Here is a 24374-nt window from a genome sequence, read left to right as displayed (position 1 = left end):
TCTTTCTGAAACACCATCAGCCTGAGTCTGATCTTGGTTATACTGATGAAAATCTAAAGTAATTTCATTAACTTAATGAAGTGAGGTAAAGCATAAACTACTGGATGACTATACACCTGTGCAGTAGGAAATTTGCTCAGATTTTTAGAAGTAAATGTTTTTGATAGTCAAAAGGTGAGGAAGTTAGTGCTGTTGGATATTAAATATGGAATACCCTCTTTACAGTTAAGGATTCCATTTTAAGTCTGAGTTGAACCTCATCTAAGCTCTTAACTATTTTCATTTTAAGCTTTGCATGCATGGGATTTGGCCAGCAGATTTTTAAAGATGATATCTGAGGTGACTTGGATGAGCTGTTCTGGAGAAATGGGGCTCAGAAAGCATCAATATTAATTATGCTTTGAACATCCTTGCAGCATTTTTGCCACTTTTGTCCCAGAATCCCTTGTCCTAGAAACTTCAGCTGAGGTTCACTCAAAGCACCCTTTTGGAAAGGAAAAGCAGTGCTGGGAAGCTGTATACTGATGTATGCCAAATGGTCTATTGGACTCTAACCTAGAGGAATTTCAGACAGCACTCAATGACTAGTGGGCATCAACACATTCAACTGAGAAAAAGTAACAAGGGCTCTTTAGCCCTTTTCTTATGAAGACTGCCTCCAAAATGAAAACCACATTAGTCTTTAATATATCTATCCTCACAACACCCCATGATCTAGTCCCCATTGAATAGATGGGGGAAACTCAAGCAATGAAAGATTAAGTGACTTGCCCAAAGCCATGTAGGAAGTCAATGGTAGAACAAGGAGTTAAACCCAGGTTTCTTGGATCCCCAGACAGCACCTTAACCACTAGACCATCTTCCATTTCTATAAAGAGTTTTCCGTATGATGATCACATCAAAGTTAACCCCCTCCCTTACTACTGCTCACTTTCTAGTGCAAGGTTTCCTATTTGTAGGAACACTTTCTCCCAGCATGCCTTTCTGGGACCGGCTCTTACACTTGGCAGAGCCAAGCACTTACAACTCTAAAGGGGCCATTTTGGAGCTGGTTGTATTTTCCTCTCTCCTAACTGGTAAGTACCTGTTTTATTTTCAATTTCTTATTGTTGAGCAGATGGCATTGTCTCAGTCACAACTATTTTCCACAAAATACAGGGTTTGTTGCGTGTTTTTTTTATAAAAAAAATATCCTATCCATTCTATACCTGCTAATGTATGGGTTTCTTTTAGCTCTAACCTTAATTCTGAATTTCCTGGCTTCCAAAAGGCTGGTGTGTGTTTATTAATACTGTTATTCCAAAGTTTTCTTTTTACCCTTAAGTTTCTAACAATGGCTATTAGAGAGGCAAGGTGTGTGAGGCCATATCTTTTATTGGGGCAACTTCTGCTGGTGAAAGAGACAAGCTGTTGAGCTACACAGAGATCTTCAGGTCTGGGAAAGGTACTCTGAGTGTCACAGCTAAATAAAAGGTGGAATAGATTGTTTAGCATAACTAGTTAATACATATTGTAAGAGACCACTCAAGGTGAAGTGGCCAGTTAACACCTTGACAGTCATAGGACAAAAAAGGGAGGTTAGTGGGTTACAGATTGTTGTAATAAACCATAAATCCAGTATCTTTATTAAGTGAGTGTTTATGAACTTAAACTCCCAGGCAGTGTATGTGCTCTTTAGCATTCCAATCGCTTCCCTATGACCTTGTCTTGCTCAGTTCTTCCCCCCCCCCCCCCAACCTGTTGGGTCACAGCATATCTGCACTGAAAATTTGTGGCCCATTGTCTCTCATGTTTAGACAGTAAGCTATGTAGGGCAGGGGCTGACTTGTTATATGCTTTGCACAATGGGGTCCTTATCCCAGTTTGGTGCATCTAAGAATTACAGCAGTACAAACAATAACTGGTATCAATACATTCTCTGGTCCTTGATTCTAGTTCAATGGCTTTTGTCTGAGAATAGGGAGGAAAGAAAAATCTAAAAGGGGTGATCAAAATAGATCCTTTGTGGAAGGGTAACAGGAGGGAGCATAGTTCTTGAGCATTTTAATATACCCAAGAACTTATTTTAAGAAGTATGAGAAGCTATTTATGTAGTTGTCTTTGAGTCTGGCTACTATGTAGAAAGAATGAGTGGCTTGTTAGGAAGTATACAAATATGAACCCAATTTTTGAGAAAAATGTTACATATTGAAGTCTTAGTTGCAACTTATTCTCCGATGAGGCCTGCTTCTCTCCTATTTTTTTTATTGGACTCTTTCAATCCCTTCCCCGTTTGTGTTATGCCTTTTGCTATGAGATTATGAATATAATGAGAACTGTGCTGTTTACATATATTGTCTTGAGTATTTAGGTCTGTGTGTACTTCTGTGTTTACACACACATCACTGAATCAGGAAATATTTCAGCTCCTTAAGTAAATTGGAGCAAGAAACTTACCATGGAAATCTTGATACTGCTAAAATGGCACTGAAAATGAGCCTTGTTGCTCAGTCCTCCTTCCTGCAAAATTTGACTGGAACAAAATGTGTTCCTAAGTGGCTTCTTAAAACCTTACACTATGCTGCAACCATTCTTTGTCTCCATCATTGTTAATCTGGAGGACAAGGGCTCCTCATTTGTCAGCCTTTTCTTTGGTGAAATGTAACATGGCACAGGGACACATAGGGGCTGCTGCATGATCTAATAGAGGGGAACTACTACTGTCTTCCACTTTACCACTGCCTTAAACTCAGTTAAGCATGTCCCTGCCCTGTTTTAACCTCAACCTGCACAGGATTTCTCTAACAAGCTAGAAGCCAACAGCCACCTCCAGACATGTGTTGCCTGTCGTCAGTTTCCTTTGCCACAGAAAAGATCCATGCAATCACTACCTTGAAGTTACTACGGCAACTCAGATGCCAGCGCATGGAGTGTCCCCAGAGGTAGTGCTAGCCAACTAGGGGCCCTAAACAGGAATATTTTGCCCCACCTCACGTACTACTAATTAATAGGGGGTCCCTTTGAGCTACTCAAGGACCTAAGTAATTGCTTAGTCTGCTTATGCCTACTGGCGGCTCTGGCCCAGTGATCTGTAAAGCACAACCGTAAAAATACGGTTGTTCCTAGACATGTATGTCTGCCGATCAGAACCCCTCAGAATTCCAAAGACCCAGTTACCACAGTCAATTATTTTAATCCAGAATACTGCCAGATCAGAGAGCACTGCAAACATGGCCCTTCTGAAACACTGAGAGTAAAACTGGGTGATTTTTTTTTTTTCAGTTAAACTGGTATTTCCTAAATAAATTTAAATAGTTTGGGATCCAACAAAACATTTTTGACCCCAAATGAAACACTTCATTTCAGTTTTGAGCATTTTTTAAAAAATGTTAAAATAAAATTGAAGGAATTTTCTGAATGCAGATTCTGAATTTAAAAAAAAACCCAATGTTTTGTTTGGAAAATATCAAAGTGAAACAACACTTAGATTTTTGGAAAAAAAAAAATCGGGTGGTGAAGGCTGCAACAGACAATTCAATGAAATCAACATAAATTCACAAAACATTTTGGTGTCGCTGAATCTGCATTTTTGAACCATAAATTTTGGGTGAAAAATTTAATCCAGCTCTACTTGAGAGACACTTTGGTGAATCAAATTTGTTTAACTTATTTTTTGTGTTCTAATTTAATGAACTTAAAAGAAAGCTCATCCTAATGCTAGGTGCCCTTGCCATTGATTAAAAATGAACTCTTAATTAAGATATTCCAAAACAAAAGAGCAGCTAATCCCCCTTCCTGACATCTAATGGTCAGTTAGTAACAATTACCAGCAAAATCTCCCAATCCCTCAGTTTTCCAGACACAAATAAAAATAAGCCCAGCACACTCCCTACATTCAATTTCTTAACTACCTGGTTTTAAAAACAACCAACCCCCACAATCACTCAACATGTCTCTGTTGCATTCCTGGAACTATATGGACTCTCTCTCATGGCTGCTAGGAGTGGTAGAAGAAACACTCCTATTCCCAGTGGCTGGTCTAGTGCAGTGCTTCCTAGAGATTTTGCCAGGGTGGCGTTGCCCTGAAAAATAGGCCAGTGCACCATTGGTATAATAGAACATTAATAAAGAACAAATCCACCTTTAAATTTAGAAGTCCTTTTAGTGGTATGCAGCTGTACCTGCTGGGACTGGGAGGATGGAGCATAGGTTGCAGGAGAGAGGAGTTTGGAGGAAGCACCAGAAAGTTAGTCAGTGTACACATGATTAGGATGCTAATTCAATTGCAGCATCTCTGTAAATCATTATTCTTATAAAAAACTAAATACACTCTTTATTAAGAGTCAATTCATCTTATTAGTATGTGATACATGATACAACAGCCTTTTAAACATTTCTTCTATGCAATCTGGGTCTAGGATAAGACCATTTCAGGGTTAATTCTGGACACATCAAAAACAAAATTCAGCTGGCTAGCAAAAGGGGGGGGGGAACAAAAGCCATTGGATCATTTATTCATTCACATATACCCCAGGATATATTGGCAATGACTTGCTGCTTTGTCACATGCATTTCTATTGCCTTATCCAGTTAGCTATTTGACACCAAGTTTAAAAGCAATGTTTGAGACCACAAAGAAATTGTATGTATCTAGCTCAGCCTTGCACAATTCTGCTTCCCCAGGGTGAGTCATTGTTTGTGTTTTTATTTCTTGATGGACAAAGAAAATGTCAGTTGGATTTTAATCACCATTAGTTATGAGGTGGGAAAGGCCAGGCAGATTCAAACATTTATTCAGACAGATTCTTGTTTGCTTAGTCCACTTTGCACTGTGTAATCATGGCCATAGAGATAGTCGGTGGGGAATTCCTGCTGTGTAAGGGACATTCTGGGAGCAGGGCATTGCTATGGGAGTGGAGCATCATGGTGCTTGATCATCCATTGTGGAAATTAGAGTGGCTCCCTTGAAGTTCTAATTTGTGCCCAAACTGGGCAGATTAGGGAGCCATGACTGACTGGGTCCCTGGCAGGCCTCCTCTCACTCTGCTTGGCAGCAGTTGAGAATCAGTTCCTGTGTGTATAGGCTGGTGAAAAGTTTTGATTGTTTGTGGTTTTTTTGTTTTTTTTTTTTTTTTTTTTAAAAAGGCTGAAGCTGGGTAGAGTCTTCTACCTCTCACTGCAAAATCACATCACATTACAGTAGGTTCCAGCTCCCCCACACACGACTGACGACACATGCATATAAAATGGTTACTGACACAAATGGGTTACTTTTGTATCTTTAAGTGATATCAAGCAAATGTTCCCCAATGCATCTATAGCACAATATAGCATGTTTTTTTTCTGATTTACCCACAGTAACAATTACATTGACAAAGCTGCTCTTTAACAGCTTGCTCATCTTGATGCCAAAAAAGGAGGCTGGCCACAGCTATACAATATCCAACATTCTCCAGTTATAACTTTTGTTCCTGGTTTCCCAAATGGGGAATAGCTTCCCAAATAGCTGTTTGCTACAAAAGGACGTGAAAGTAAGGAGAGAAGCTGACTTTTTAAAATCTGTGTTTACTGTAATCAATTAAACAGCTTTAGCTAACAGCCAAACTTTCCACTCCTATTCCCTCCTCTGAGGCTCATTTTTAACATTGGTTTCTTGGTTTCCTCCTCCTTTTTCCAATTAATCTTTTTCATTTCCCAGAGCCTGAGGAAACTTCCATGATGGAAACATTGTCTCGTCTTTTCTTTTCTGACTTGATAGTCTAATTCCTTTTTCAATCATGCAGTTTAGGGATTTAAACTGCATCCCAAGGGGACATTGAACATGCACTGTCGATTTTAATTACATCCTATCATCCAGGCATCTGCAATTTATCTCACCTAGCTGTTGCTATTTTATTGTCAGCGCTCTGATTCCAAACTGAGTTCTAGCCCATAGTGTATGCTGCTGAATACCTCAAAGATGGAAAGTCATCAAGGTCTCTTGAAGTTGGCATGGGTCTGTCTGGGTGCTACTATGCTGCTGGTCAGTTTGCCACCACAGGATACGTTTGAGTGGAGATGGACTTCCCCAAAGTCATGGGTGTCGTCAGTCTTGTCTCTTTGAGTACATCTAAGACTAGGCCTTCAGGAGCACACCCAATATCCACCAAACTGCAAAGCTGCACTGCAGGCCTATTGAGCATCTGCCACACTAGTAGGCCAGATGCCAACTCTTGCCAAGACTACAGGCATTAGCTAAGAACTAACAAACTCGTAGCTGGAGACCAGACCAGTTCACCTCTGTTAGTTTTGCTCCAAATAACCATTAATCTTATAGGAATGTGTTTAGTCTCTACAAAATGCTTGTAAATTGCTGCATATGTTAATCTCACTTGTAGCATGGAATACAGACACTACAAGAAACAAAGCAAAACTTTGATAACTTTGAAAATATTTTCTCTGAACTTCTAAACCCATGCTCAGGAATCACAAAGGATTGCTGAATGGCCCTATTGCACCTGGGAAATCCTACATTTAAGGAAGCTCGTCCTGTGGACTTGGAAGCTGAATGTTAAAGAAATAAAATAAAATCACAGGAAAATTTTCATCTTTTTGTCTGTTTTAAACTCTGACAGGGCCAGAGACTCTAAACTGAAGCCAGAGATCTCCAGGAGCTTTCTCCTGGGTCTGCCTTGAAAGACGCTTTGAATTGACGGATCGCTAAAACTGTCACTCTTAGGATTTAGATGGTAACTCATTTGTGTGTATGTTTGCTTGCTTTAACCTATAAATAACTCTTATTCCCCTTCCTAGTTAATAAACCTTTAGATAGTCTATTACAGCATTAGCTACAGGTGTTGTCTTTGTTGTAAGGTCTAAGATACCAAGTGATCTGGAGTAAGTTACTGGTCTGTTGGAACTAGAAGCTACCTGAATATGGTGCAATTTTTGGTGTGAGTGACCATTTATCAGTAAGTAAAGTTTGTGTGGGTGGCAAGATAAACTGGAGAGTCTAAGGGGACTGTCTATGACTCTGTGGTAAGACTCTTATAGTGATCCAGGAGTTCACATTTGTTCCTGGCTCAGTTAAATATAATTATCGACCATACCATCAGTTTGGGGTGTCTGCCCTGAGGTAAGAACTCACAGCTGTGAGCCACTCCAGACAGTATCCTTACACCATTTTAATCGCACTACCATTACCTTTCACTCTGCCTGTAGCCCAGCATCACCTGCACCCCTCTTCAACTCGTATGTTGAAGCTACAGGATCAAACGCATTAGTTAAGTATTTCAAAAATGGAAAGTTGTAGTTAGGTTCCTAGGTTTATATTTAGGTATCTGCCTGACTCTTCAAAAGTGTGACTCAGCCTGCAACACCTAGTGAGGTCACCAAATATCTCTCACTGAGATCAAGGGCAGCTGCTGGGTGAAAGTTGGGCATGTGTCTAAAAATGGATTCAGGAGTTGGCTTTAAGGAATTATTTCTGGAAATAACTTGGCCTGGGCTTCAAACACTAGTACTCAGCATCTTGTTTGTACTATAATATATATCATGGCAGGCATCACCCAGTGGTGCTGTTACAGTCTTCCAAGTCTTTTATTAGCATGCAAGCAAATCTTCAGTCTTGGGAAGATAAGCTGTGTGGTGGTGGTAATTTTATGATGCAAGGTGAGTGGGATATGGACTCCTTGCCTCAGCCTGAGTTAATTCTTGGGGCAGAGTTGGTTCCTGGGACTGAGCCATGCATATTTGGGTTGTAATTTGTAAAAGTAGGGATTACTCTTTGTGATCACCTCTGTTCCAGGAATGGTGTATGTGTGTAAATAGACACTGAATATATGCAGACTCCACCTTTATTGATTTCTTCTCCACTGGGAAGCTAGCCTGCAAGACTCCAGACATCTGCTACTGCTCAGCAGAAGTGCAGCAGTATAATTCCTGTCCTTGACTGACACTTTCTCACTGGGTCCCTTTCCATTTTTATGTCTCCTACCTCCCTGCTTATGTTCTATCTATAATCACAATTAGCCACTTCATTTCAACATCTCAACTGAATCTTTGCTATTGTCACATCACTCCTTTCCCCATCTGCTTTGAAATAAAACTTTTATTTGACCATTCCTCATTCCCCTTACTCCTGTCTCATTGCCCATCCTCTTAATCGTCAGCAAGGTTCTGCATAAGCTTCTACCTCTTCTCAGACCATGATCTGAGACAATTGCCACTGCTAATTTTTTTGGCATTGTACCTTTACACTGTACCTACCATGCAAATCAACTGTAGCTCCCTGCCTTTGATCACAGATTCATCTTTTCTAGTCCTTCTTGATCTCGTTGCAGCATTTTGGTACCTTGTAGCATACGAGCACCTCGAACAAGAAGCCAGCACTTGTCTCTCTGATGCTATGTCTACTTGTCAAGTTGGAGACTCAAATAAACATACCTGCACTAATTCTGACTGAGCTAGTGTGCTAAAAATAGAAGTGTTGCTGTGGCAGGAGGGCCTAGCCATTCTCAGTAAAATTCCATCCAGGTCACTAGGTACATACTTGGGCAGCTGGCATCTCCTGTCACTTGTGCCACCTTGGCTATGCTTCTATTTTTAGCATGCAAGCTCAATCAGAATCTTTGGATATTCAGAATCTGAATGTTGTCACATTTGCCCATTTTTAATTTTGAACCAATTCTTCCTTTCTAATAAAAAATGATAACTTAGGCTCCAGCCCTGCAAATGGGACTGAAGAGGGACTTAAGTGGCACATGGACCTTGTGCAGGTACTCTGTCCAGGTATGAATTTCACCCTTAGTGCTGATCTTTCAGCAGAAATAAAGAACCATCTTAACCCACCCTTCTGCAAAGCAATAGGCATGATTAGAAAGGAAAAACTTGATTTTGTCAGCAGTGTAGTGGTAGCTCTATCAGTCCCAGGATATTGGAGAGACAAGGTCAGTGCAGTGGTAATATCTTTTATTGGACCAACTTCTGTTGGTGAGAGAGACAAGCTTTCTAGCCACACAAAGCTCTTGAAAAAGCTCTCTCTCCAATAGAAGTTGGATCAATAAAAGATATTGCCTCACCCACCGTGTCTCTCTCATACTTGCATTTAATCACTTTTAGTTGTGTAGTTTTTGTTTTTGTGTTTTTAATACCAGATTCCTCCTGTATCTCATTTTCTGTATACTTCTGAAATGCTAATCTGCAGTGTTTTGAACTTTCCCAATATTTGGCATTTTTTCTTAAAGCCCCAGTTCCTGGAATTAAGTGACTGATGTGCAAATCAGTTTTCATTTAAAAATAAATGAAAGGTTCTAGTTCAAGAGAAACACTTGAAAACATGAATCCTAAAGATTCAAAACTACAATACAAAATAAGCCCCAAAACTACCACTTTAAAAAAAAAAATCTCAAGAATGGTTTAAAAAAGTCATAGGAGAAACTCTGATTCCTGCTTATGTTGTAGTTCTAAAATGGTCATTAGATTAGCTAGGACAATGATACTTGAAATAATCAGCCATAAAAATGTGCTTTCGGGATAGCAATGAATTGCAAGCTGCTAGACTCTCTTTAACAAAAGAATTGAATGAGCAGGCTGAACACTATTTTGGAGCAGTTTACTAAGCATGCAGAAGTCAGACCCTGTCATTAGGAAGCAAAATCTTTCCGAGGGCCAGAGCTGCCTGAAAGTACTATAGTAGTGTTCTGACAGAGTAGGGGGGGAAAAAAAGCTATTAGGGTAAACGTTAGTCTTGCTAAAATGTGTCTGCTGCCTTTGAGATATGATTACTGGACTCTTGGCTGCGAATTGCATTTGCAACTGTACAGACACATTCACAAAAGGTTGCACGGTTCCTTGATCTCATTCATTTCTTGAAAAAAGAAAAGGAGTACTTGTGGCACCTTAGAGACTAACAAATTTATTAGAGCATAAGCTTTCGTGAGCTACAGCTCACTTCATCGGATGCATTCATTTCTTGATACTTAATAAAATTCTTGATCTTCTAGCTATTCCTTGTGTCCTAGGCTTGACTTCCCTGATCAAAAAGACCTCAACTTTGGTCTAATCATTCCAGTGACCTATCTTAGTAATCGCTGAACTAAAGTTCAAGATCTGAATGCTCCCCAGCTCTGGGGAAAGTGTAGGTCTTGAACAAAGTTTGTCCTTTATCTTAGTGCATGCAGATCTTATTGACGCCTGCACTGCTAAATGGCCTCATCCTACATATCAATACCATTTCTAAACAATGCACATTTAATCTATTTTAAGGAATAATAAAGACCCTTATGCAGCCTTTTAGTTACATAGTGCCACTTCTACAGAATGCATCTCATGGTGAAATTCACCTCTGTGCAAAGAGCCAGCACAAAGCTCATGAATCACTTAAGTTCTACTTAAGCTTTATTTTGAGGACTTAAATAGTTCATTGGCCATTTGTTGGGGTGAAGTTAATCCTCAATAATTAAGATAACAGATTTATTAAGTTTCCAATTATAAAAGGTGGTTTTCCAACTGCCGGTCCTGAGCCTGGGATCTGAAACTCCATCTGGGTTCTGTCTCTTGTGCGTTATCACCACTAACAAAAAAAAATCTGCAGGTCACCAGATTCTGCCCTCAGTTATGCCTCCAAGTTATGCAGTTACATGGGGCCAGATCCTTGGCTTGATTAAATCTGCATTGATTTATGGAGCAGTGCTAATTTACACCAGGCCTGTGGCCTTTGTATTAGGCCTTCAATGAAACCTGACTCAGTCCTGCTGTACTCATTGGGTTTGCACTGGTAGAATTGGAAGCAAAACATGGCCCTGCGTTTAGAATTTTCTTTTAACAATTCTATTGATGATTAACACAGTCTCCCATAGCTGCCTGTGTCGCCTGTGCAGTACTGATAGGCGACAAACTTCCTTTGGTCACTAAACCAATCAGCTATGACTGCAAATACTCTCTCTGATTAAGAAGGCACCCTTCATACTTTTGTCTCTTTACACATATCTGCTGTATAAAGATGGCAGATTCAGAATTTGCTTATCACTAAACATTACCTGGCTCTGCTAGATATTCATAATCATATCCCAGCTCCCTTGATGGGGTAAAAAATTCTCCATTTCTGTAGAGAGGAATAAATGGGACCATGTAATATTCACGATTGTGTCCAATGGGTGCATTGGCTGCTGGGTAAACGTCTCGCAGAGGTCTGTGTCTTCTAAGCCATCGTTCAAAAATACTGTAGAGGAAAGAGAGAGTGTTAATACTGCAAATAGACAACAATGCTCCTCTTTGCAACAACAGAGAAACTCAGTGGGCCTGATTCGCTGCTACCTTGAGCCCTGAGGAGTGATTAATAACTGTCCAAAGGGAATTTGAGGGTATGTGTAAAATGCTATCAAATCAGCATGGTAGCATTTTATGCCTACTAGGGTCTCAGTTAGCACAGATGTAGGTACCTGCACAAAGTGCAAGGCAGTGAAGGCTCAAGCTTGGTATCTGCAATGCTGTGCAGATCCTGGTTATGTTTTATAATTCAGTGACTGTAATTTATGCAGCAATTGTAGTGTAATTACAGTGTGGTTGTGCTTTCTGATAGTTAATTACTACTAATTCACACAACTAGAATGTTAACTATGGGACTGAATTAAGTATATTACTGCCCCTCTGACTTCATACTTGTGCTCTTTAGAATCTAGGCACATTATCTGCATTTCATTCACATTGTAATCCGTCTAAGCATTCATTTATTCTAGCAGGGTGGTAGCACTATAGTTAAGGTTGAGACTAGCTTACTCTTGAACAACTGATTTCTCCAAGTGGTCTAAAATCCACATGCTTACTGAGATTTTCTTGAAAACTGCTGGGAGTCATGATGGCTCAGGGCAGTGTTAGTGGTCCAAATTGAAGGTGGTTTGAACCAAGGGATTCTTGACATACGGCCCATCCCTCCCTCAAAAATCAGGTGGTATCAAAATGTCATGGTTCTTACAATTTAAGGCAATGTGCTGTGGCCACTGAACCCAAACAGCACCACTGCACTGTGAGTTGGAGTCCTGGTAGTTCTCTGAGAATGTGTTATGCATATTTATTGCTCAGTTCTGTAGGAGCTCCTTCTGGAGATCATGCTCAGGGAGCAAAGTTTCTGGCTTATGAGCAGATATTTCAAAGCTCTGATATTTACATGTATGCTCAGATTTTACTTAAGTATCATCTAGGAAAATGACATCTAAATAGAGGGAGGACAAAAGTTTGTACTAAGCAGCAGCTTTAGGGTAACGAAATCATGTGGCAGGGTCCTCATCCATTTCCTGAACAGTGGGACTGAATGAAGAAAAGTAAGTAGCTGTGACGCTCCTCAATGTCAGCATGACCAAAAGGCGTTGCTGAGCATCAGGAAGAATTCTATTCTAAGGACTGGAGTGAGGTTGACATTGACTGACTGATACAGTGCCAGGATACAGACACAGAGCAGTAACTTAAGTTTATCACGAAAAAGAAACACGGACACCATTTTCAACTTTCTCTGATCACTCCTCTCATCTACACAAACTAAGGGATCACACATAGAATTTTTGGAGAAAGGGGTGTGAAGGAAATGTCAGACACTAGAAAATTGTAGTCGTGTGGGCCATGGTCCTTTTTGAAAACAGTCATAGCAAACTTCCAGTGATAGAGAGAGAGAGAGAGAGAGAGAGAGAGAGAGAGAGAGAGAGAGATTATATATATTTTACACCACAAACTATCTAAAATGAAGCAGTGGAAAAACTACAATAAACTTTTACAAATGATACTCTAACCCAAAGAGCTGAATGTTTGTACACCTCTTTCACCTCCTGTTAAAACAAAAAATTGGTGCCACCTTAACTGTGGTGATTCTATCACTCCACAATAATATTGTTGTGACAGATTAGGAGTAGCAATAAGAGCTATGGTCATTTGGTCAACGGTGTCCTCGGATCACCTCCAGCCTTTTCTCCCTCCCTCAACAAGGAGCTGATTTTAATAGTTAGAATGCTCTAAAATCCACATCAATAACTGATTGCCTTGAAAACTGGTATGCCACAACAGAGGCTAGTATAAAGTTTGAGATGCAAATTTGGGGTAATTTGACCAAGGGGCCCCCAAGAATACAGCCCCCCATTACAGGAGCATCTTTTAATTTTTAAAATACTCAAGAATCATTGTGCATAATGAGATTCTTAGAATGGGTATACTTGCTACCAATTTGGAGTCATTTGGTCAAGAGATTTGTAATATATAGCCCTTCCAACTCCCATTAAGGAGCTTATTTTATTAAATCCACGTACATAGAGAAATTGTCTTGATTCATATTTAACATTGGTTGGGTTTGCAGTATGGGGCGGGGGAGGAAGAAAACCCATTGAGATGAATGGGTTAGTTCACACTTAGAACTATTGTCAGGCAGCATTCATCTCTCTGGGGTATTCCGATTTGTCTAAAAAGAATGGGTCACTTTACATCTCTGCAATCCTCCTATGCCATTGAAGCTTGTACAGAGCCCCTTCTCCCTACATTGGTTCCCTTGCTGCTATGAGGATCTCCTCCATTCTCCTTGCTCCTCAGAGACCATCAGTTACCACCTGCCTTCCCCCTGTAGCCATACAGTCCAAGTGTGGGCATGGATGGGCTAGGAGGAGGTTAGAGGTTATAGTTGAGTGGCAGTGGGTGTTTTCAGGAAGCTCCCTCTGCCCCCTAAAAGATGATCCCCAGTCATGACCTCCTCATTCCCACGACTTCCTCAAAATAAAAAAGCGGGGGGGGGGGGGGAATTCCCTGTTTAAAACTTTGTCAATGCAGAATTAAGGTCAACCAGCAGTGCCTTGTACCCTTTCAGAACAGAGTGTATCTATGCTTAACCTAGAAACCAGGAAAGAAAGAGTTAACGCAAGACAAATTTAAACTTCTGAAAAATAGGAAATGTGGCATTAAGGTACATGCTAGCTCCCCCCCGCCCCCCAAACGTCAGCACAGGAACCTGTGAGTTAATTCTGCTAAAATCTGATGTGAATTTCTGAGCAGAAACCTGCAAGGTGCTAAGTGGTATGGGGAAAAGCTGTTCTGTGGCTCCAATCCCTCCTGTTCACACCAACGCCTTAGGGTGCCAAGGAGAAGGTCATGCAGTCTTTTGAGGTAGGTCAGTAAGTTACAGAGATATGGCTTGGGCCTTTTCTGCATGAGTTTGATCCCCTCTATGCTACCCAGTTGTTAATTTCATAGAATCATGGACCTCAAGGGTCCTCAAGAGGTCATCTAGTCCAGTGCCCTGCACTCGTGGCAGGACTAATTATCTAGACCATTCCTGACAGGTTTGTCTAACCTGCTCCTAAAAATCCCCAATGATGGAAATTCCACCACCTCCCTAGATAATTTATTCCAGTGCTTAACCACTCTGACAGTTAGGAAGTTTTTCCTAATGTCCAACCGAAACCACCCTTGCTGCAATTTAAGCCCATTGCTTCTTGTCCTATGCTCAGAGGTTAAGAGGAACAATATCTCTTCCTCCTCCTTGATAAGTTTTCAAGTACATAAAAGGTTACATGTCCCCTCTGAATCTTCTTTCCTCCAGACTAAACAAACCCAATTTTTTGAATCTTCCGTCATGGGTCATGTTTTCTAGATCTTTAATAATTTGTGTTGCTCTTCTCTGGACTCTCTCCAATTTGTCCACATCTTTTCTGAAATGTAGCACCCACACCTGGACACAATACTCCAGTTGAGGCCTAATCAGCACAGAGTAGAGTGGAAGAATTACTTCTCGTGTCTTGCTTACAACACTCCTGCTAATACATCCCAGAATGATGTTTGCGCTTTTTTGCAACAGCATTACACTGTTGACTCGTATTTAGCTTGTGGTCCACCATGACCCCCAGATCCCTTTCTGCAGTATTCCTTCATAGGCAGTCATTTCCCATTTTGTGTGTGTGCAACTGATTATTCCTTCCTAAAGTGGAGTACTTTGCATTTGTCCTTACTGAATTTCATTCTATTAATTCAGATCCTGTCTCCAGTTTGTCCATTTTAAATTTTAATCCTATCCTCCAAAGCATTTGCAACCCCTCCCAGCTTGGTATTGTCAGCAAACTTTATGTATAGTCTCTATGCCATTATTTAAATCGTTGATGAAGATATTGAACAGAACTGGACCCAGAATTGATCCTGCAGGACCCTACTCGTTATGCCCTACCAGCATGACTGTGAACAACTGATAACGGTTTTCCAACCACTTTTGCACCCACCTTTATAGTAGCTCCATCTAGGTTGCACTTCCCTAGTTTATTTATTAGAAGGTCATGTGGGACAGTATCAAAAGCTGTACTAAAATCAAGATATTCCACATCTCTGCTTCCCCCCAGTCCACAAGGCCTGTGAAAGAAAGCTATCAGTTTGGTTTGACATGATTTGTTTTTGACAAATCCATGCTGACTGTTACTTTTCAACTTATCTTCTAGAGGTTTGCAAATTGATTGCTTAATTACTTGCTCCGTTACCTTTCCGGGTACAGAAGTTAAGCTGACTGGTCTGTAATTCCCTGGGTTGTCCTTATTTCCCTTTGTATAGATGGGTACCATATTTGCCCTTTTCTAGTCTTCCTGTCTTCCATGACTTCTCAAAGATAATCACTAATGGCTCAAATATCTCCTCAGTCAGCTCTGAGTATTCTAGGATGCATTTCATCAGGCCCTGGTGACTTGAAGATCTCGAATTTGTCCAAATTTTTAACTTGTTCTTTCTCTATTTTAGCCTCTTCTGATCCTACCTCATATTCACTGGCATTCATTATGTTAGACGTCCAATCACCACCAACCTTCTTGGCAAAAACCGAAACAAAAAAGTCATTAAGCACCTCTGTCACTTCCACATTTTCTGTTGTTATTTCCCCCCTCATTGCTTAACGGGCCTACCCCGTTCTTGGTCTTCCTTTTTGCTTCTAATGCATTTGTAGAATGTTTTCTTGTTACCCTTTATGTCTCTAGCTAGTTTGAGCTTGTTTTGTGTCTTGGCCTTTCTAATTTTGTCCCTACATATTTTCAATGTTAGATTTTTGTTTTTGAAATCCCTGTCCTTATCTCCAGCTGCCTACACTGCAATAATCTAGTCAGACAAGGGGAAATTCATACATTAGCAGCAAGCTCATGGATGGCTCAGAAATATCCTTGAATGGGGAAGGGAGTGATCAGATTACAAGGGATAGCCTGTCCACCAATGACATATGGGAGAGGAGGGCTCCATGCTGGCTTAAACTGCTGTTGCAGAGGCAAACTTTGGGGACAAGCTAAGGGCAGGATCAATGAATCTCTGCTTGCATGGATTCAGGGGTTGGAATCACCAAGAAGGTGCAAGACAGAGCTGTGAGTCACACTTCAATCCAGCTACAGTGACTGACTGACTGAGGGGCTGTGGAGAATGCTCCATGCCCTGGCCATTATTTGGGGGATTCAGAGTAGCGGCCGTGTTAGTCTGTATTCGCAAAAAGAAAAGGAGGACTTGTGGCACCTTAGAGATGAACAAATTTATTTGAGCATAAGCTTTCGTGAGCTACAGCTCACTTCATTGGATGCATTCAGTGCAAAATACAGTGGAGAGATTTATATACATGTAGAGAACATGAAACAATGGGTGTTACCATACACACTGTAAGGAGAGTGATCCCTTAAGATGAGCTATTACCAGCAGAAGAGCGGGGGGGGGGGGAGGGAAACCTTTTGTAGTGATGATCAAGGTGGGCCATTTCCAGCAGTTGACAAGAACATCTGAGGAACAGTGGGGGGGGGGAGAATAAACATGGGGAAATGGTTTTACTTTGTGTAATGACCCATCCACTCCCAGTCTCTATTCAAGCCTAAGTTAATTGTATCCAGTTTGCAAATTAATTTCAATTCAGCAGTCTCTCGTTGGAGTCTGTGTTTGAAGCTTTTTTGTTGAAGGATAGGTCTTAGGTCTGTAATTGAGTGACCAGAGAGACTGAAGTGCTCTCCAACTGGTTTTTGAATGTTATAATTCTTGACATCTGATTTGTGTCCATTTATTCTCTTACATAGAGACTGTCCAGTTTGACCAATGTACATGGCAGGGGGGCAAAAGCATTGCTGTGTTCATCCACCTTGTCAACCCTCCCCAAAATGAAGGTATTAATCTTGATTAAATTCCTCATTCATGGCTCTCATCTTTAGGTAATTTCAGCAGCCCTGTCTAGAAGAACTCTCTTGTCAGAATAATAATACTCAGCTGAGACAATCAGATTAGAAATAATTGTTCAATTTTGTCAAACTTTAACTTCTATTTAAACAAAAAAAAGTTGGAATCGAAACTCTCTGATCAACTTAAACTTCCAGAAAACAGTTTGCAACATCAAGAGGTTCAGTGATCACTTAAATGTGAAAAACCATACAGGAAGGATGGTTCTGTGGTTAGAACACTAGCCTAGGGCTTGGGAGACCTTGGGTAGATCACTTCGTCTCTGTTTTTCAGTTCTCCATCTGTGAAATGGGGTAATAGGGGGTTGTGAGGTGCTCATATACGTATGGTACTGGAAACCATAGCAGCATCTTTAGACAGAAGTATGAACTAAGACTGGGATTTTCGAAGGTGGGTGATGCTGTGGCTGTCTCAGTTATGGGTGCCTCAGTTTTTGAATGCTCAGTTTGGGATGCCTTATGGGTTTCTGAGCACCTTGTTTCTGAACATCCAGCCTTTGTAAGGTGTCTTGAGTTCAGAACCTAAATTGCAAGTAACTGGAAAACCTTGCTTTAACCAATTTGCATTTTCACAAACTAAAAGGGAGATGTTTTTTCAAAGGCACAACAACCGGCCAACCAATGCTTGTGCCTTTTGAATATTATTTGTATTGTGGTAGAACCTAGGAGCCCTAGTCATGCACTCCATTGTGTTTAGTCACAGAACAAAAAGGTGGTCCCTGCCCCAAGGAGAGAGCTCCCACCAAATCAATCCAGCACACTTGTATTTTGCCTTTGTTGATAGAATCTAGTCTCTTATACAGTGTAACCAGAGGCAATTGGGCTAGTAGGTAGAGCAGGGAACTGAGGGTCGGGAGACCCGACTTCTGTTTACTGGCTATGCTAATGGCTTGCTGCATGACCTTGAGGAAATCACCACACCATGTCACCATGCCTCATTAAAATGATTTAAGGTTCTCCAATGACATGTGCTGTATATGTTAGTGTTATTACTATGGCAAAATAACTGAATTCATAAACAGACATTTAGCACCATTTTAATATTAGGAAAAACTTTCTAATTATAAGGGTAGTTAAGTTCTGGCATAGACTTCCTAGGAGGTTGTGAAATCCCCATCACTGGAGATGTTAAGAACATGTTGGGCAAACACTTGTCAGGGATGGTCTAAGTTTATTTGGTCCTGCCTCAATGCAGTGGGCTGGACTTGATGACCTTTCAAGGTCCCTTCTAGCTCTAAATTTCTAAGATCCTATTCTGAGCTTTGCCACAGACCTGCTCTGTGAAGTTCAGCAAGGTCGCTTAACATCCAGGTGCTTCAGTATCACCAGGTGAAAAGGGATGGTAAATGATTCCCCAAGATGAAAGGTAATGAAGACTCCCACTAGGCTGATACTTAAATTGTTTGAATTTTCATGAATGATTGTGTTCTGTTGAAGTGTACTTTGCTTTTGCAAAGAGCTTTGATATGGTGAGTTCTAAGGGGCAGATCTTTCCTATAGAAAGAGAAAATTAAACCCATCCATAAAAAGCAGGAATATAACATTTTCCTGTGATTACATATTAGATGGGTTTGAATCTTTTCCTTGTAGCACTGTCAATACATACCAGATTATAGAAAATTAAGTAACTGAAATGAGCCTTAGTGGAAAATTAATTTTAAGAAGGTTGCTTTAGCGGTTTGGGGGCGGCAAAAGGAGGAAGACAAGAGTCTTTGATGGCGATTTAAAAAAAAAAAAGCCGCCAAAAAAAATTCATGGATATGTATTGTTCCATGAATAATATATGCAGCACAGATTATGGCTAATGAAGCAATAATTCAAGAAAATGAATAAGCATATGATAAAAATAGTCAGATTTGCTGCCAGTGAGAAAGATAAAGGATAGCATAAACTGCATGGCTGCATGTAATTCCATTACGGCGTTAAATAACATACCCTCCTAGAACATATTGTGTACAAGGAGAGAATCTTAAAACCTGGAACAAGTGATGTAGAATAACTGGAGGAGTTATTTCCTTTGTGAGTCCTCTGCTGTGGTGGATTCTCCGTTCCTGGACACTTTAAAATCACGGTTAGATGGCTTTTCTAAAAGACATGCTGTCGTTCAAGCACAGCTATTGGACTTGAATCAGGAACTCATTCAGGGAAATCCTATGGCCTGTGTTATGCAGGAGGTGAGCCTAGATCAGTAGTTTTCAACTTTTTTTTTTTTTTTTTTTTTTTCCATTTGTGGATCCTTAAATTTTGAATGGAGGTGCAGACCCCTTTGGAAATTCCACCTGTGGTTCGTGGACCTCTACCATAGAAATTTTAAGGCTTGTCTTCACTACCTGGGTAAGTCGACCTAAGTTAGGCTACTCCAGCTATGTGAATAACGTAGCTGGAGTCGACGTAGCTTAGGTCAACTTACCTGGGTGTCTTCACTGTGCAGCATCGGCAGGAAACATTCTCCAGTCGATTTCCTTTACTCTTCTCCGAGAGGTGTAGTACTAGGGTCAACCAGAGAGCATTCCGCTGTCAATTTAGCAGGTCTTCACTAGACCTGCTAAATCGACCTCTGCTGCATCGATTGCAGCAGTGCTGATCTCCCCATAGTGAAGACCAGCTCTTAGAATGAAAACTGGCTGAACAGAATTAAACTCTAAATGTTGCATGTGCTCGGCACAGCATTTGACACCGCATGAGAAAGAAACCCACAGTTTATCACCCTATGGTAAAGACAACACTTCTGGGTTTTGACCAGTAGATGGGGGTATTCACATACTTTTGATGAGAAAAATGTAATGCCTTTTCTGGAATCAGAAACTTTATTTTCCTAGTCACCTTTTGCGGACCCCTTAGACACAGTCTGTGGACCACCAGGTTGAAAACCACTGGTCTAGATAATCACAATGGTCCCTTCTGGCTTTCAAATCTATGAAAGATTCACCTCTCACAGCAGTTTTACATCAATGTCACACCACAGACATGCTGTAGGGTTTGCATTTAATAAAATAGATCTAGTAAGAACGGTGTATTTTTTTTCCTCTTTCTAAAAGGGAAAGAAAAACAGAGGGAGAACTTAACTACAGGCCAGTTCTGGCAAGCACTGTGTCATGGAATGGTCCCCATTTACATAGTTAGCACTTGTCATCGGTTACTATAAAGTCACCACAGGTATTTCTTATTCTTAAAGGTATATTTATACTGCAGTCAGAGGTGTGATTGCAGCACATGTAGACCTATCTGAGTGAGCTTTGATCTAGCTAGCTCAAATAACAATAGCAGTGAAGCTGCAGCAGTAGAGACTGCGCAAGCTGTCCAGGACTGTGGGTATTTATTCAAGCAGCTAGGCTGCACTGCCGTAACTTCACTGCAATTGTTGTTCAAGCCACTTAGATCAAAGCTAATTCGGGTATGGCTACCTGTGCCTAGAGATGTAACTGCAGCACTGGGGGAAACTGGTATCTCAAGTATCACTGTGTTATAACTGCTGGCGAATGCAGATGTTTTGAAGTTGCACCACTGTATATTGCAGTGTAATTTTTTTTAACTTGGCTATTGGGCACCAAGGGGATTCTTAGTCAGGTTGTAGACAGATTACACATAGCACAAGGCAAGTACATGATTAAAATATTGCACATGGCTTTTGTTAGAAAACCAGGTGAGGTTTCCAAGAGTCTGAACAGTTAGCACAGAAGAACAGAAGATTTTCTTTTAAAACGTGTACTAGACAAAAAAGTACAAATATCAGACTTTTAGCCACCAAGAGGTCTCCCACACCTAATATTATGGTCGTAAATCTGTGTACAGTATTTATCCACACAGGTTGACCATGTATCCCAGAAAACTGTTTTACCTTCTTCCCTCCCCCCCACTCCCACCAAGGGAGTTTTTTCAGTGTGATGTTCCTGGTGTCTCTTGTTTTGGGTGTGGTGTGGTGTTTTTTGCAGACTAAACTACCCAAAAAAGCCAGGTAAGTATTCAGATACTATGGGAAATTTAAATATCTAGGTAGTGATATTGACAGCAAGCCACATACACATCCCTGAAAAGGTGGAACATCTGGACTCAAAGATGTATAAAACATTTGTGTTTATCTTGGCTTTTAAAAATACAATTTGGGCTGAACCCTAGACATGGGAGTGCTCTGATCAGTAGCCAGCTTTCAAACAAAAATTTGGCTCAAATGAGTGACTGACTATTATAATTGGGAAATGGTACTAATGATAGGTTATGACTGTCTTCGCACTTACACTGGAGGACATCAAGTGTAACTGCATTAAAGGCCAGAGTGTTACACCAGTGCAGAACAGACATGAGTTGGAGGAGAATCTGAATCAGAGTTTTGTTTTTAGCTGGATGTGGGTGTACTCAATTAAAGAACACAATGGAGTTCTGGAAAATATAACCACTTCCCTCCAGCCCTGCTCCCAGGAACCTGTGTATCTTCATTTCAGGAACTGAACTCAAAGTGAGCATTCTTTAAAACTCCAGTGTCAAATTAATTTCTCCCACTTAATCCTCATTTATCATACCTCTGCACTTCTTGGAGCAGATATGCTGGAAATAACACAAGGAACCCAGCTGTTATGGAATTTCTGGTCTATTATTGTGTATGCAAAAGCGCTTGAAATTCTGGGTGTGTATCCAAACTTTTCACAAACTCTAAGCCTTTTGAGTTGTGCCTATGGATGCAAAAGGGATTCCAGTTTGCAGCAGAATATTTTGCAAGCCATTATACAATAATAATGTTTATGCACTTATTGCCTAAATAGAGAACCAGGCTCTCTTCTTAAGAGTCTCTTCTCATCTTGATGAGTAAAAGTGGTCTGGCTTAGCTAATGCATGCTAAGCCTGGCCTAAACTTGACCCTTTTCTTAGTGTAGATGTAGAGGCACCATAACACCTTAAAATGGATTTTAACTGAAGGATGAAAGAATGAACCATACGTGACAAGTGTCACTTAATGCACTACTGGAAGGCTCTCAGACACTGCAGTGTTATGTATGCTATAAGACCCTATAAAGAATAGAATAGTATTCTAAGCTACATCAGGGCCATCTGATAGACTAGCAGGAACCTACTGTTTAAATAGCTACATTCAAGTTAAAGATTACCCTGCACCTGTATTAGGAAAAGGTTGAGTTTGTCAGGCTTAGAGAACACGTTAGCTAGGTCTGAACTAAACTGAAGCACTGGGTATGTCTACACAGCAACTAGACATCTGTGACTGGCCTACACTAGCTGACTTGGGCTTGGGTTATGGGGCTGTTTTATTGCTGTGTAGACTTCCAGGCTAGGGCTGGAAACTGGGGTTTAGGACAGTGCAGGGAGGGAGGGGTCCAGAGCTCGGGCTCCAGCATGAGCCCAGAAGTCCACACAGCAATGAAACAGCCCCACAGCTTGGGCCCTGCAAGTCTGAGTCAGTTGGCATGGGGCAGTCGCATGTTTTTCTCTGCTGTGTAGACATACCCAGTAAGATCAGAATTGTCCTTCTATTGTGTGTAAAAGAAAATGACACATAAGAGGGACTATGACGTCCCCTGCTCTCCAAAAGAGGAGAAATAAGGATTTATAAATGCAACGCTGTGTTGCATGAATAAATTGTTAACTTATAGAATCATCCTCCAAAAGGTCTTATCTCTATTTGGTTCACCAAAGCCACATTTTGCATCTAGGTGGGGATAGAGAGAAGGGAAGGGGAAATCACTTGAAATAAGAGATGGTACAAATGCCAGCTGCTCCAAAGTTTAATAAGTAGTTTCCCCTGAAGAAAAAGATAACAATATAGTGTCCAAGTAGATTAAAATGAATGGCCATAGAGGTTGTTGGATTGCCTCTATGGATCGTACTTCTGTGCTCTAACTTATTTCTTTTGAGCTTGTCATTATTAAGGTGCAGAAGGGCCCGTAAGCATATAGATCACAACCATAGATCGTTTCTTTTTGATAAATAGATGCTGTCTGCATGTGGGTGAGAAAAATACCATGTTTTCCTGTGGTGTTTTTTTTTTTTTTTTTCCTGTATGAACAATTATGGCAGCTATGACTGCAAAGATGAAGTGGAAAGGAAATTCAGGGTCATATTGGTTGTCTGGATCAATTGTACTGTGGAGAGAGCTCTTAGCAGAGCCTGAGGACAAAGTAACCTTTTCTTTTAAAATCACTAATTGTTTGCATAATGTGTAGCTCGGGCAGTAATCCATTCTATAACTGCTCCAGGTGGATTGGGATATAAACGCACCTTGTGTGGTAATGTTATGGGACGTTCACGCACGTTGACTGTACTCACTTGAGGAAGTGCTCACCAGTTGACAGATTGTTAAGGCCAGAAGGGCTAGCCTGACCTGCATAATACAGGCCAGAGGACCTCACCCTGCCTTTAGCCAAGGGGCTAGGGTGCTAGTCTGTGACTTGGAAGACCTGGGTACAACTCCCCGCTCTGCATGACCATGGGCAAGTTGCTAAATTTCTTCATGCTTTAGTTCCCCATTTGTGAAAGGGTGGTAATAGCACTGCCCTACTTCCCAGGAGTGTTGTGAGGATAAGTACATTAAGGATTGTGAAGTATTCAGATACTCTGATAATGGAGGCGATAGAAATACCTTATCTCAATAGATGTAATGGTGCCAAAAATCATTACCTAGGCATATGATTCACCCCTCAAACATGGACCCTAGCGTACTAAGGCATTTTGAGAGAGATTCTGAGGCATGATGTCCTCTCTCAGCTCCTCTGGGACAGCACAGCTAGCCCCCAAATCAGAGTTGTGCCATAAAAGCCACAATCCAGTTTGGTTCAGTGTCGATAGCGCGTGCAGCACTGTATGAAAAACCAAAAGGAGACCATCTCTTCCCAAAGAGTTCACAGGCTCAGAAAAAGACACAGAGGAGAGGTTACACTGGGAGACCCACAGGAGGAGACCCACTGGAACGTGACTAAAGTGATTCTGATAATGAAGACAGGGACTGGCTTGCTATGCTCTAGATATGCTTAACAACACCTCAGAGCAAAGTGGGGTGTAGATTTTCCCCTTAGCTACTGTAGTTTTAAGATGAAAACCATATTTTCCAAAAATTGCTGAGACTGAGCTCTTTATAACATTGTCACCCTTCCACCAGTACTCATATATCAGCCTCCAGGCTCTTTGAAAGCCCCTAACCAAGCCCTCCTCTGGCCCACCCTGACTGTGCTCACTTTGGTTCCTGTGATGTCCCATCTTGCAGTGTAACGC

At 40.9% G+C, this 24374-nt stretch overlaps 1 protein-coding gene across 1 annotated transcript in view; it reads right to left on the bottom strand.

Moving 5' to 3' along the window:
- Positions 1-24374, bottom strand: part of TYR (tyrosinase) — an 82940-nt gene that overhangs the window by 1754 nt on the left and 56812 nt on the right. Inside the window, exons 4-5 of the mRNA XM_038373394.2 lie at positions 10998-11179; positions 8796-8798 (exon numbers count right to left, since the gene is read on the bottom strand). Coding sequence (XP_038229322.1) covers positions 8796-8798; positions 10998-11179 — 185 coding nt within the window. The remainder of the gene's footprint in view (positions 1-8795; positions 8799-10997; positions 11180-24374) is intronic.

The sequence above is a fragment of the Dermochelys coriacea genome, chromosome 1, assembly GCF_009764565.3.
Source record: "Dermochelys coriacea isolate rDerCor1 chromosome 1, rDerCor1.pri.v4, whole genome shotgun sequence".
NCBI lineage: Eukaryota > Metazoa > Chordata > Testudines > Dermochelyidae > Dermochelys > Dermochelys coriacea.
Note: the sequence above shows the minus strand (reverse complement) of the source record. Positions and strands in the feature narration are given on the sequence as shown.